Source organism: Dreissena polymorpha, chromosome 2 (assembly GCF_020536995.1).
Source record: "Dreissena polymorpha isolate Duluth1 chromosome 2, UMN_Dpol_1.0, whole genome shotgun sequence".
NCBI classification, from domain to species: Eukaryota; Metazoa; Mollusca; class Bivalvia; order Myida; family Dreissenidae; genus Dreissena; species Dreissena polymorpha.
In genome coordinates this window covers 132130372-132144476 of record NC_068356.1, presented here as the reverse complement: position 1 = coordinate 132144476, position 14105 = coordinate 132130372, and the positions used below count along the sequence as shown (strand labels likewise).

Sequence of the window (14105 nt, the reverse complement as noted above, 5' to 3'; positions counted from 1 at the left end):
TTTTAAAGCATGGTAAAAATTAATGAGTTTTTAATTTCCCTTTTGAAGGACGGTTCAAGTGAAAGAAAGATTTTAACATTCACCTTTTGAAGGACGGTAAAGATGAGAGAGTGCATGGTTTTGCAGTGAAGAATCCTGTACATGGCCCGGTAGCATTCCTGAATCTTTCCAGGGGCTTTAAAAGGGGGCCAGGGCTGGCCTTTGCCCTTGAAATTACCCTTCCTTCGTAAACTGAAAATCAGATCATGAAGTACCAATTACAAATTGTTTCAAAACAAGGAATGAAAGAAAATTGTACATGTTTTAACGGTAAACTGATATTTGGACCATACATGTTTTAATATGAATTGTTTTATGAGTAAGAGACACATAATTTTAATGTGTTTAAAAGTCCATTTTATAACTTTATATTAGTTTTAAAATGTTAGAATTATGCACTTTGCATGGCGACTTGGATATCTGACAGAAATAGAATACAGACAAGTGGAGCATATATTATTTAATATGTATTGTTCATGAAAAAGACTTTGAACATTTTTTAAAGGCTTCATTTCTAACTGAAAGGTGCTGATAAGCAGATAACAGCAAAAAACCTGTACAGACCGCTAGTATGGTTTCATGCTGGTTGCATAAAGCCATTTTTACTTATCAGCAGGAAAGGTTTAAGTCAAGAGAATTCTCACAACTCTGTGTATCTGTCCATAGCTGACTGGAAGTCATTCTTGTATACGGATCTCAACAAGACGTGCACCGGATCAAACTCTGTCTCCCAAAGCTCATCTGGATATGCACAAATGATTTATTAGGAAATGATTAATTTACAGACACAATTTATATACGGAAATTATAAATATACATATATGATAAATATTAGGAAGTGAATAATATTAGGAAATTATTGATAATAGCAAATGATACATATCATAGGTGATAAATACAAGAGATGTGTTTGTCAGAAACACAATGGCCCCTATTGCGCTGCTTTGAAATAAAATTTCAATATATCACTTGGCAGGTTTAGAAATTATCTCCCTTTTAAAGTTTATTACTTCCCTTGGATTGTATTTTTTTGACTTTTGACCTTCAATGATGACCTTGACCTTGAACTTTCACCACTCAAAATGCGCAGCTTCATGAGATACACATGCATGCCAAATATCAAGTTGCTATCTTCAATATTGCAAAAGTTATGGCCAATGTTAAAGTTTTCGGACGGACGCACAGACTGACGGACGGACAGACGGACTGACAGACGGACTAACGGACTGTTCAACTGCTATATGTCACCCTAATGGGGGCATAAAAAGGAATTGATTCATATTAGGAAGTTATACATATTAGAAAATGAATAATATTCAGAGAAGATTAATATTAAGAAATGATAACTATTAGGATATGACTATTAGGAAATCATTAATATTTAAAAATGATACATATTATGAAATTATTATTATTGGGATTGATATCATGAAATGATTAGCATAATGGATAAATGGCAATAATTTTTATAGAAAAATGATGAATATCAGGAAACAACAAATATCTGGAAATAATTAATATTAGGAAATGATGAATATTAGGAAATGATATGTTTAAGAAATGAATAATATTAGGAAATCAATTAATATTAGAATATGACTCATATACAACGTCCATGTTTAACTAAGAAATGAAGACAATCTGTTGCCAAAACTTTTGAGATAAATTCAGATATCTTGACAGGTAAATATGAAATCGTAAACTACTGTAACAGGTTTAAGGATTTTACTATATTGAGATCCTCCTCCCCCCCCCAAATGACATCAAGTACTGGTTCTACCCAGAAAACAGACTTTAACAAGAGATTGCCAAGCAATATGGTCCCCTACCGGTGAAACTCCATCATTGTCAGTAAAAAAAAATAAAAAATTATTTGTTGCCATAGCAACCACAATTTTTGACGTAGGAACAAAATGAAATGGCATGCATAATCTCCATATTGCCATCTATCCATGTTTCAAGTTTGAAGAAAAAATATGAAGAACTTTTAAAGTTATCGCAGGATCCAGAAGTGTGACGGACTGACAGACAGACAGACAGACAGAGTGCAAACCATAAGTCCCCTCCGGTTTCACCGGTAGGGGACAATAAGCCTGGTGCTTTTGATGCAATCCAGCTTAAATAAATATGTTTACACTAAACCACAAGATAAGCAACCTTTCGGGACATAGGTCCCCTGCTGCAGGCCTCCTCCGGGCTCGAAATTGGGCGCCTTGAAATTGGAGATATCCTTGAGCGTGGGCTCGAACAGGTCCTTCCCGTGCCCTGTCATCCCAGATTTCTCAGGCATCTGAATTGTTAACATATACTCCACCCTATAGAAGCCAATACAAATAATGTAGAAATAAATGTTTCATCATCCTATTACTGTACATTTTATGTATTTGTTTGAACTACAAATAAAAATAAATCACCATTTTTTAAAGATATTGTATGTTCAAATTTTGCTATTGCTTTATAACGCAAGTGTGTAAGGCCCTGAGTTGGTACATGAATAAGCTTGTTTCTTATCTATTGGTGTTTTGTTGTTGATTTATTGTGCGTACACAATGAAATTTACAAGTTTTTTATGTACATGCATACTAGCCTAACTAAAAAATGTTGTCTTTAATGCTTATACCAGGTCCATGAGCTGGCTGTGCTGGCGGTCGCCCACAAACAGCAAGGTGGCCATCTCTAGACGTGTCAGCTCCTTGTCTTCCATGCCTGAAAGAGGGGGGAGAAGAATGTCTGTAATGTGAAACATAGAAATGTTTGATGAAAATATATAAGTTTTATGAGGTGCAACCTCACTTTATAGCTTATATGCAAAAAAAACAAGTGTTAAAAGGCCCTTGAATCAGTATGTATAATACTAATTTCAGTATAATATTAAACTAGAGTCATCAAATATGTCCAAAAGGCTCATTTACATGTTGGAATTACACATAATAAAGATTGAATGGACTCCCTTAAGCCATTCTTGTAAAACTCGCTTAACGAAAATCTTTAACCTAGCTCAGAGGATCGCTCCAACACAGACAAAGAGATGGGTATAATAATTTGACTTTTCCACTTAAAAGATTTGCTAAACATGAGGGTTCAGGAACCAAAGAGATGAAAAAAGGCCCATGGGAGGCATAATACCATGCTACAGTAGTCTGTGTTTTATAATTGCCCACTGTTTCTTTTCAGCAGTGTATGAAAAGGGAAATTATACGCAGCAGTCAGTTGTTACGAAATAAATATTCACCTAAATATGTCCGTATATGCAGCAGCATGGTGAAAAATTGCAAAACACCCTCAACAATGGCCAATTCTTGTTCCTTTTCCATTTTGTAGATCCTGGCCCCAGGTTCTGGATTGAATGACAACCAGTCACTAATGTGAAACCTACAAATGGGAAAAATGGGAACTAGGCTGTAATGTGAAACCTGCAAATTGAATTTAATAGAACCAGTCGCTTATGTGAAACCTGGAAATGGGCTTAAATGAGAACCAGTCGCTTATGTGAAACCTGGATATAGGATATATTGAGAACAAATCTGCAATGTGAAAGCCTGCAAATGGCATTAAAATTGAACAAGGGCTGTTTGTAAAACATGCATGCCGCCCATATGGGCTGTCAGTTGTAGTGGCAGCCATTGTGTGAATACGTTTTTTGTCACTGTGACCTTAACCTTTGACCTAGTGACCTGAAAATCAATAGGGGTCATCTGCCAGTCATGATCAATGTACCTATGAAGTTTCATGATCCTAGGCCTTATTATTCTTGAGTTATCATCAGGAAACCATTTTGTGTTTCAAGTCACTGACCTTGACCTTTGACAGTGACCTGAAAATCAATAGGGGTCATCTGCCAGTCATGATCAATGTACCTATGAAGTTTCATGATCCTAGGCGTAAGAATTCTTGAGTTATCATTTGGAAACCATTTTAGATATTTGGTTAAAGTTTTGGACAAACATAATTAATGAATCACTGTGACCTTGACCTTTGACCTAGTGACCTGAAAATCAATAGGGGTCATCTGCCAGTCATGATCAATGTTCCTATGAAGTTTCATGAATCAGGCGTAAGCATTCTTGAGTTATCATCCGGAAACCATTTTACTGTTACGAGTCACTGTGACCTTGACCTTTGACCTAGTGACCTAAGAATCTAAGGGGTCATTTGCCAGTCATGATCAATTTACCTATGAAGTATCATGATCCTAGGCGTAAGCATTCTTGAGTTATCATCCGGAAACCATTGTACTATTTCGAGTCACTGTGACCTTGACCTTTGACCTAGTGACCTGAAAATCAATAGGGGTCATCTGCCAGTCATGATCAATGTACCTATGAAGTTTCATGATCCTAGGCCTAAGCATTCTTGAGTTATCATCAAGAAACCATTTAACTATTTTGGATATTGCAAAACTTTAACCTAGTGACCTGAAAATCAATAGGGGTCATCTGCCAGTCATGATCAATGTACCTATGAAGTTTTATGATCCTACGCCTAAGCGTTCTTGAGTTATCATCCGGAAACCATCTGGTGGATGGACGGACGGACCGACCAACATGAACAAAACAATATACCCCCTCTTCTTCGAAGGGGGGCATAAAAAGTCTGAAATGGTAAACCTAGAAATGGATCAAATGTGAACCAGTCGCTAAAGTGAAACATTGAAATGGGATTTAATGAGAACAAGTCTGTAATGTGATGACTAGAAATGGGATAAAATGAGAACCAGTCACTGATGTGAACACTGGGAAATGGGATTTAATGACTAGTTGATAATGTCAAAACCTGAAAATGGGATTAAATAAGAACCAGTCAATAAAGTGAAACCTAGAAATGGGATAAAGTGAAAACCAGTCCGTAATATGACACCTAAGAATGGGTTAATGACAAACAGTCTAATTTGTGAAACTGGCAAATGAAATTAAATGAGAACCATTCTGTTAATCAGGCAAATGGTATTAAAAGACATTCAGTCAGTTATGTAAATCCTGTTTGTGGAATTTTATGAGAACTAGTCGCTAATGTGTAACATGCAAATGGGATAACATGATAAACAAGATGTGTTTGTGAAACACTATGTCCCCCCCATATATTTGATATTTGACCTTGAAGGATGGCCTTGACCTTTACCTTTCACCACTCAAAATGTGCAGCTCCATGAGATACTCATGCATGTCAAATATAAAGTTGCTACCTTCAATATTGCAAAAGTTATGGCCAATGTTAAAGTTTGACGCAAACCAACAAACAGACAGGGCAAAAACACTATGTCCCATAGTATAGACTGGGGGACATAAAAATTCAGCCATGTGAAACTTGGAAATGGGATTGAACGAGAACCAGTCTGAAATATGAAACCTAAAAAAATTGACTTAAATGAGAACAAGTCGCTAATGTGAAACCTGGATATATCTGTAATGAGAAACAGTCTGGATTGTAAAACCTGGAAACTGGATTAAATGAAGACAAGTAACTAATGTGAAACCTGGAAAAGAGATTAAATGAGAACAAGTGTGTAATGTGAAGCCTGCAAATATGATTAATTGTGAACCAGTCTGGATTGTAAAATCTGAAAATGGGATTAAATAAGTACCAGTCTGTAATGTCAAATATAGAAATGGGATTAAATTAGACCAAAATTGTCAAAGATTCTTTGCTTTATTTATTCAATTGTCAAAGATTCTTTGCATTATTTTTTCTACAAACAACCAAAAACAGTAACTTGGTAATTCAAAATTTACCTGTCTATCACAGTCTGAACGAAATAGTCTGGATCCAGTCTACAAGCACACACCTACAAGAGAACCAAGTTATTTACAACTTCTTGTAAATGGGTGAAAGGACCTAGCATTCCGTTAAGGGTACAGTAATTACTCTATGTTTTCGGACACTTAAAAATAATTTTTTTAAAACATGTCCGAAAACTTAGATATAAAAAATATTCACAAAATACAGGTGTCCGAAAACTTAAGAGTCGAAATTTGAAGTGACCGAAAATAGCGTCAATGTATCAACGACTCCCGGTAATGGCACGCGCTTGTAAAATACCATGCCGTATAATATAAACAAGAGGGCCAAGATGGCCCTAGTTCGCTCACCTGAGAGGAGTCGGTTCATTCAATCTTTACCTAATGTCAAACATGACCTAGATATTGACCAGACAAACATCCTGGTCAAGTTTCATCATTATTGAACCAAAACTCTTGCGTAGGGAGTGTTTTTGTTTTTGTAAGATTTGAAATGGTGACCTATATTTTGAGTTGACCCCCCAAACATCAAACTTTGCTTAAAAGGATTTCGTATAATATAATGAAAATTTGGACAATCTAAGGGCAATAATTATGGCATTAATTATGTGATTTTGCTCATCATCAAACTTGACTGAGATCTTTCAGCAACTTTGATAAAGAATGCTTGAGAAATGTGAATGCTAGAGTGTTTACAAACCAAATGTGGACGGACGGACAGCGGACAAAGACCAATCCTAAAACCTTTTCCGGTCCGTTGAAAAGACTTGTTGTTCACCGATCTAAGCCATTTTCCAACTTGTCAAAGAAATCAATAAAACCAATGTATTGACTTAGTTTCACGATGATTAGGCAAAAAATGTGACTTCTATAGTGTTCCATCACAAGGTTTCTCTCTATATAGTCACATAAGAAAAACTGCCCCACCCCCCCTGGCAACCATGTCTATTGACCCATCGGGACCATTTGCAAACTCATCTGAGATATATATAAAAATCTATGCACCAAGTTTTATGATGATTGGGCGAAAAATGTGACTTCTAGAATGTTCACAAGCTTTTTTTTACTATATAAATATAAGAAAACGCCCCCCCCCCCCCGGCAGCCATGTTATTGAACTGACCAAAACCATTTTCCAACTCAACTCTTGTATCAAGGAAACAAATGTTCTGACCAAATTTCATGAAAATTGGGCAAAAAATGTGACTTCTAGAGTGTTCACATGTTTTCACTATATACATATAGAGAAAAATTGCTCCGCCCACTGGCGGCCATGTTTTTTCACCGATCTGGACCATTTTCGAACTTGTTCGAGAAGTCAATAAAACCAATCTTTTGACCTACTTTCGTGATGATTGGGCAAAAATTGTGACTTCCAGAGTGTTTACAAGGTTTCTCTATAGCCAAATAAGGAAAACTGCCCCGCCCACTGGCGGCCATGTTTTCAACGGACCAGAACCACTTTTGAACTCAACCAACATATCATAAAGACAAACACAGTGGTTACAAGTTTTTTCTTTTTTTTGACCTAGCACGACCCAGTTTCGAACTCGACTGAGATTTCATTGGGATGAAGCTTCTGACAAAGTTTCATAAAGATCGGACAATAAATGTGGCCTAAAGAGTGTTTACGAACAAATATTAATGGACGGACGGACGACGGACAAAGACCGGTCACAAAAGCTCACCTGAGCAATCAGGTGAGCTAATTACAGTTATATATGTTTTCACTGCATTTTTAATAATTTTAAATGCTTAATTTATTCGACAGAAAGTTACTACAAGGTTGTACTCTGACCAACGAGTTCAAAGATGAGCATGTGATTTACCGATACTCGCTAGTATGAACCTGTAATTAATGGAATAAAAAAGCAAACTATGAATTCTGTGTTTGTTCATTTCCGATAGTTGTAGTCTAACACCTTCCATTGTTCATAAAACTTGCAATAGGGTGCATCACACTTTGAAGCGTTTATTATTTATCACAGTTATTTTACCGAGAAAGGGTAGTAGTACAATGGTACTACGGTAGTACCATTGCGGTAGATTATTGAACTGTTAATTGGCACTACCCCTGGTAATTGTCAAAATGCTTATGCTATCAGGCGAAACCATTGTTTAATACCAGTTTACAAGGTTATTTACCCAATAACACAAATGTAATGGTCTGTTGCCTGCTATGTTTTATGATGTTAATCTGGTTGTAAAAGCCCATGATCAAAGTGTCATTAGATATCGAAAACAGGACCGAAATTTGGTAAAATAGCGCTGTAAAATACACTGTCCAAAAACTTAGAGACATTAATTATGGACAAAAACTCGTGTGTCCGAAAATTAAGAGTCACAAAAAATAATTTAATTATTTTTGCTAAAAAAACGGGTGTCCGAAAACATAGAGTAATTACGGTTATAATGAAGCAAAAAATCATTGGAACAGTCAGACATTTGCAAAGGTAAAATTGAACGTTTGGAACAAAAAGCATGATTTAAAGGCAAATTCTTTAAGAAAGGGGTCTAAATTAGGCCTTGGGTAAAGAAAAAATGCAATGGCCTGCATGAGGTAAATGTCTGCTTTCACCAAAAGGTAAAATTAAAATTGTAAAATAAAAGCAACCTTTTTAAATAAATTTTATTGAATAGAGGTACTTATTAAGGTCAGTGGTAAAGAAGACAAGAGGGCCTGTAAGGCCGAAAGTCGCTCACCTGAGATAACAATATATTATTGGGACAAATCTTCTGACCAAGTTTCACGAATATCGGAAAATAAATGTGGCCTCTAGAGTATTAACAAGGTTTTACTAAAGCCATATAAGGAAAAATGCCCCTCCCCTGGCGGCCATGTTTTTCAACCAACCGGCATCATTTTCGAACTCATCCAAGATATTATTGATATGAATCTTCTGACCAAGTTTTATGAAGATCAGACAATAAATGTGGCCTCTAGAGTGTTAACAAGATTTTACAATAGCCATATATAGCAATATGAGGAAAAATGCCCCGCCCCTTGGCAGCCATGTTTTTCAAGCAAACGTAACCATTTTCGAACTCAGTCAAGATATCATTGAAACCAATCTTCTGACCAAATTTCATAAAGATTGGACAATAAATGTGGCCTCTAGAGAGTTAACAAGGCAAATGTTGACGCCGCACAACGGACAACGGACAAAAAGCGATCACAAAAGCTCACCATAAGCACAACACCATGAGCACGTTGTGCTCAGGTGAGCTAAAAAAGCCCTGACCTGCATGAGATAAATATTAAAATAGGGGAATAAAAGAATGATTTGAAGAAATTTTCTTAGATAAAAGGGCCTTATTTAGGCCACTGGATAAGACACAAACTCTGACCTGCATAAGGTAAATGTCAGCGTCCACCATTGAGTAGCAGAAGTGGCACTGGACGTAGGTCATGGGTTGACCTTTGATCTGGAGGCCGTTACGCACCCACATGTTGCTGTAGATCTCAGCTGTGGCTACCTGTGGGGCAATCGCTTGCTTAATTAAAATCAATTAAATTTATTTATGACCTAGGTCATGGGTTGACCTTAGATCTGGAGGTCATAACGCACCCACATGTTGCTGTAGATCTCAGCAGGAAGACACCGTTTTTATGATAATTTAGTTATAAAGGAAGTCTCTTATTAGCATGAATCAAGTTAAGGCTGAAAGTTGTTGTTCCTGATTAGCCTGTGGGGACTGCAAAGCCTAACCTGGGGAGACATTTATGAACATGCAATAAACCCCCTTTTCACAGAGCAAGGCTCTGAAATAAATCAACACCATTTAAATACAATTAAATATACCTTACTTTTCCAACAATAAAACAAGAGCTGTCACCATAGGATGACTTATGCACCCTATAAACGCTTGGTAGAAGTTATGAGCTTTTTTCGAAACCTAAACGCAGATTTTGAAACCTAAACGCGGACCCTTAGTTCAAGGTCAAGGTCACAGGGGTCAAAATTTGTGTGCGTATAGAAAGGCATTGTTCATATATACATGCATGCCAAATATGAAATTGCTATCTGAAGCGACATAGAAGTTATGAGCATTTTTCGAAATCTAAACGCAAAGTGTGACGGACAGACGGACAGAAAGTCCGATCACTATATGCCCTCCTTTGGGGGCATAAAAATGTCTTAGAATATCAAAATAAATCAGAAAACCACATAAACTAGAGAGCGGACACCATGCTAAATCCTTGAAATACACTAAGTGACCCCGTGACCTAGTTTTTGACCCAGCATGACCCATATTCGAACTTGACCTAGATATTGTCTTGATACAACTTCTGACCAAGTTTGGTAAAGATCAGATGAAAACTACTTCAATTAGAGAGCGAACACCATGCTTAATCCTTGGAATGCACTAAGTGACCCTGTAACCTTGTTTTTGACCCAGCATGACCCATATTCAAACTTGACCTAGATATTGTCTTGGTACAACTTCTGACCAAGTTTGGTAAAGATCAGATGAAAACTACTTCAATTAGAGAGCGGACACCATGCTTAATCCTTGAAATGCACTAAGTGACCCTGTGACCTAGTTTTTGACCTGGCATGACCCATATTCGAACTTGACCTAGATATTGTCTAGATACAACATCTGACGTTTGGTAAATATCGGATGAAAACTATTTGAATTAGAGAGTGGACAGGAAAAGTAAGACTGACAGACAGACTGACAGACAGTGCGAAAACCATAGACCCCCTTTTCTTCGAAAGGGGGCATAAAAATCCACATAAAACACAATTTAACTTAATGTACCAGATTTCTTGATATAAAAGAAGTAATTTATATAAATACCTCCAACATTGTTACAAACAAGACTCTTGAAACCAAAATGCTTGGTAAGCTCGGTTTAAAGAACAAATGTGTTGATCACGATGTACGTTTTAATGTAATCCTTCCAGAACGTGAACCTTATTTGCTCCAGAAATTTCCATTTATGTGGACAAACCGACAGACCAACATACAAACCTACAAACCGACAGATTGACTCCAATTGATCCATTTCAGGGCCTACTCTACCTATTGCCAAATTATCCAATGGCTACAAATAAAGAAATTGGATAGATAAGTTTCTGTTTGGCTTCTAAATCACCCATAATTTTCAAAAAAAATAAGAATTAAGACACAAACAAGGTGTGTTTGTAAAACACTATGCCCCTCCCCCATATATTTGGCCTTTGACCTTGAAGGATGACCTTGACCTTTCACCACTTAAAATGTGCAGCTCGATGCATATGAGAAGTTGTTATTAAGTTATAGTGTAAATTAAATTAGCAATTTTGACCCATGACCTTAAAGGATAATCTTGACCTTGACCCTTCACCACTCAAAATGTGCAGCTCCATGAGATACACATGCATGCCATAAATGAAGTTGCTATCATCAATATTGCAAAATGAAGTTATAGTGTATATTAAATGAGCAATTTTGACCCATATATTTGACCTTTCACCTCGAAGGATGACCTTGACTTTGACCTTTCACCACTCAAAATGTGCAACTCCTTGAGATACACATGCATGCCAAATATGAAGTTGCTATCTTCAATATTGCAAAAGTAATGGCAAATGTTAAAGTTTGACGCAAACCAACAAACCATCAAAACAACAAACAAACCAACAGACAGGGCAAAAACAATATGTTCCCCAGTATAGACAGGGGGACATAAAAAGGAAAATTTGGCTATCCACAATATTGAGCTAGACAGACCCTTCTCTCAATGAAAAGATATAACACCAAGATGATCTGCTGCCTATATTACCTGTATCTGCAGAACGTGAATGAGCAAAGTCTTGAGCATGCGTTCTGGAGGTACTACTGCCAGAAGATCCTGATGCTGATACTGGACGGCCTGCACCATGAACGTGGCCAGGTAGCGATGGAGGGGCAGGTGGAACGTCAACTGCAGGGGGTTGGGCTGTAAAAGAAAACATGGCAGAGTAAAGGCAAGGTAGCGATGGCGGGGCAGGTGGAACATCAACTGCAGGAGGTTGGGCTGTAAAAGAACATGGCAGAGTATAGGCCAGGTAGCAATGGAGGGGCAGGTGGAATGTCAACTGTAGTGGATTGGGCTGTAAAAGAACATGGCAGAGTATAGGCAAGGTAGCGATGGAGGGGCAGGTGGAATGTCAACTGCAGTGGATTGGGCTGTAAAAGAACATGGCAGATTATAGGCCAGGTAGCAATGGAGGGGCAGGTGGAACATAAACTGTAGGGGATTGGGCTGTAAAAGAGCATGGTGCAGTATAACCCAGGTAGCGATGGAGGGGCAAATGGAACGTCAACTGCAGGGGGTTGGGCTGTAAAAGAACATGGCAGAGTATAGGCCAGGTAGCGATGGAGGGGCAGGTGGAAAATAAACTGCAGGGGATTGGGCTGTAAAAGAACATGGTGCAGTATAGGCAAGGTAACGATGGAGGGGCAGATGGAATGTCAACTGTAGGGGGTTGGACTGTAAGAGAACATGGCAGAGTATAGGCCAGGTAGCAATGGAGGGGCAGGTGGAACGTTAACTGCAGGGGGTTGGGCTGTAAAAGAACATAGCAGAGCATAGGCCAGGTAGCGATGGAGGGGCAGGTGGAATGTTAACTGCAGGGGGTTGTTCTGTAAAAGAACATGGCAGAGTATAGGCCAGGTAGCGATGGAGGGGCAGGTGGAACGTCAACTGCAGGGGGTTGGGCTGTCAAAGAACATGGCATAGTATAGGCCAGGTAGCAATGGAGGGGCAGGTGGAATGTCAACCGCAGTGGATTGGGCTGTAAAAGAACATGGCAGAGTATAGGCAAGGTAGCGATGGAGGGGCAGGTGGAACGTCAACTGCAGTGGATTGGGCTGTAAAAGAACATGGCAGAGTATAGGCCAGGTAGCAATGGAGAGGCAGGTGGAACATTAACTGCAGGGGATTGGGCTGTAAAATAACATGGTGCAGTATAGGCAAGGTAGCGATGGAGGGGCAAATAGAATGTCAACTGCAGGGGGTTGGGCTGTAAAAGAACATGGCAGAGTATAGGCCAGGTAGCAATGGAGGGGCAGGTGGAACATAAACTGCAGGGGATTGGGCTGTAAAAGAACATGGTGCAGTATAGGCCAGGTAGTGATGGAGGGGCAAATGGAACGTCAACTGCAGGGGGATGGGCAGTAAAAGAACATGGCAGAGCATAGGCAAGGTAACGATGGAGGGGCAGATGGAACGTCAACTGTAGGGGGTTGGGCTGTAAAATAACATGGCAGAGTATAGGCCAGGTAGCGATGGAGGGACAGGTGGAACGTTAACTGCAGGGGGTTGGGCTGTAAAAGAACATGGCAGAGTATAGGCCAGGTAGCGATGGAGGGGCAGGTGGAACGTTAACTGCAGGGGGTAGGGCTGTAAAAGAACATAGCAGAGCATAGGCCAGGTAGCGATGAAGGGGCAGGTGGAACGTTGACTGCAGGGGGTTGGGCTGTAAAAGTACATGGCAGAGTATAGGCCAGGTAGCGATGGAGGGGCAGGTGGAACGTTAACTACAGGGGGTTGGGCTGTAAAAGAACATGGCAGAGTATAGGCCAGGTAGCAATGGAGGGGCAGATGGAATGTCAACTGCAGGGGGTTGGGCTGTAAAAGACAAGGCATAATATGTAAACAACCATTTAGTCCAGACATGGTAAAACAAATAATAAAAATAAAAAATGCTTGAAAATAAATATCAAGGACAATTGATGTCTTCTGATTGTTCAGGGGATTAAATTAGTGTTTTTTATTGATTTTGTTGAGTATTTTTCATCCTTTTTCATTACCAGTATTCAAATGACACTTGAAATACCCAATTAACAGGCATTAATAACAAGCACTCATATCTCATGCCGAGTGATATTATATAACAAGTTATATTACTTTATCTTTATGTTAAACCTTAAGAAGTCTCGGGATGTTCTTACATTGGTAGACTCCTTGCATGAGATGGCATCAAACCAGTCTTGAAGTGATTCCTGGCAGGCCTGTATCATGTTTTTCGTCACATAGTACGAGTTCTGAAAAAAACAATTCACAGCTGATTTAAACAAGAGCACCGCATAGCCGGTGCCAACGCTCGACTGCGGGTGCAGTTTTGAATAAATGTAAGCTTGTCAGAAGACCTAGTGACCCAAAAATGGGTGTGGCCTGTAGAACTCATCAAGCTGCAGCTACATATGAGGTTTCAATGTTCAAAAGGTTAAAAAAATGTTAAGGTTTACGCACGGTGGACGGCGGACAACAAGCTGGCTATGACAATACCCCGGGTTTTCTCCAAAAACAGCCCAGCTAAAAACATGTTTTTCGTCACATAGTACGAGTCCTGGAAA

General features: G+C 38.8%; 1 protein-coding gene across 1 annotated transcript in view; it reads right to left on the bottom strand.

Annotated features, from left to right (window-relative positions):
* The window catches only part of LOC127870085 (E3 ubiquitin-protein ligase ubr3-like), a 113952-nt gene that overhangs the window by 55765 nt on the left and 44082 nt on the right, over positions 1-14105 (bottom strand). The window contains exons 12-20 of the mRNA XM_052412745.1: positions 13701-13793; positions 11548-11703; positions 9123-9251; positions 5769-5821; positions 3272-3411; positions 2660-2745; positions 2197-2329; positions 684-780; positions 84-231 (exon numbers count right to left, since the gene is read on the bottom strand). Of these exons, the coding sequence (XP_052268705.1) occupies positions 84-231; positions 684-780; positions 2197-2329; positions 2660-2745; positions 3272-3411; positions 5769-5821; positions 9123-9251; positions 11548-11703; positions 13701-13793 (1035 nt within the window). The remainder of the gene's footprint in view (positions 1-83; positions 232-683; positions 781-2196; positions 2330-2659; positions 2746-3271; positions 3412-5768; positions 5822-9122; positions 9252-11547; positions 11704-13700; positions 13794-14105) is intronic.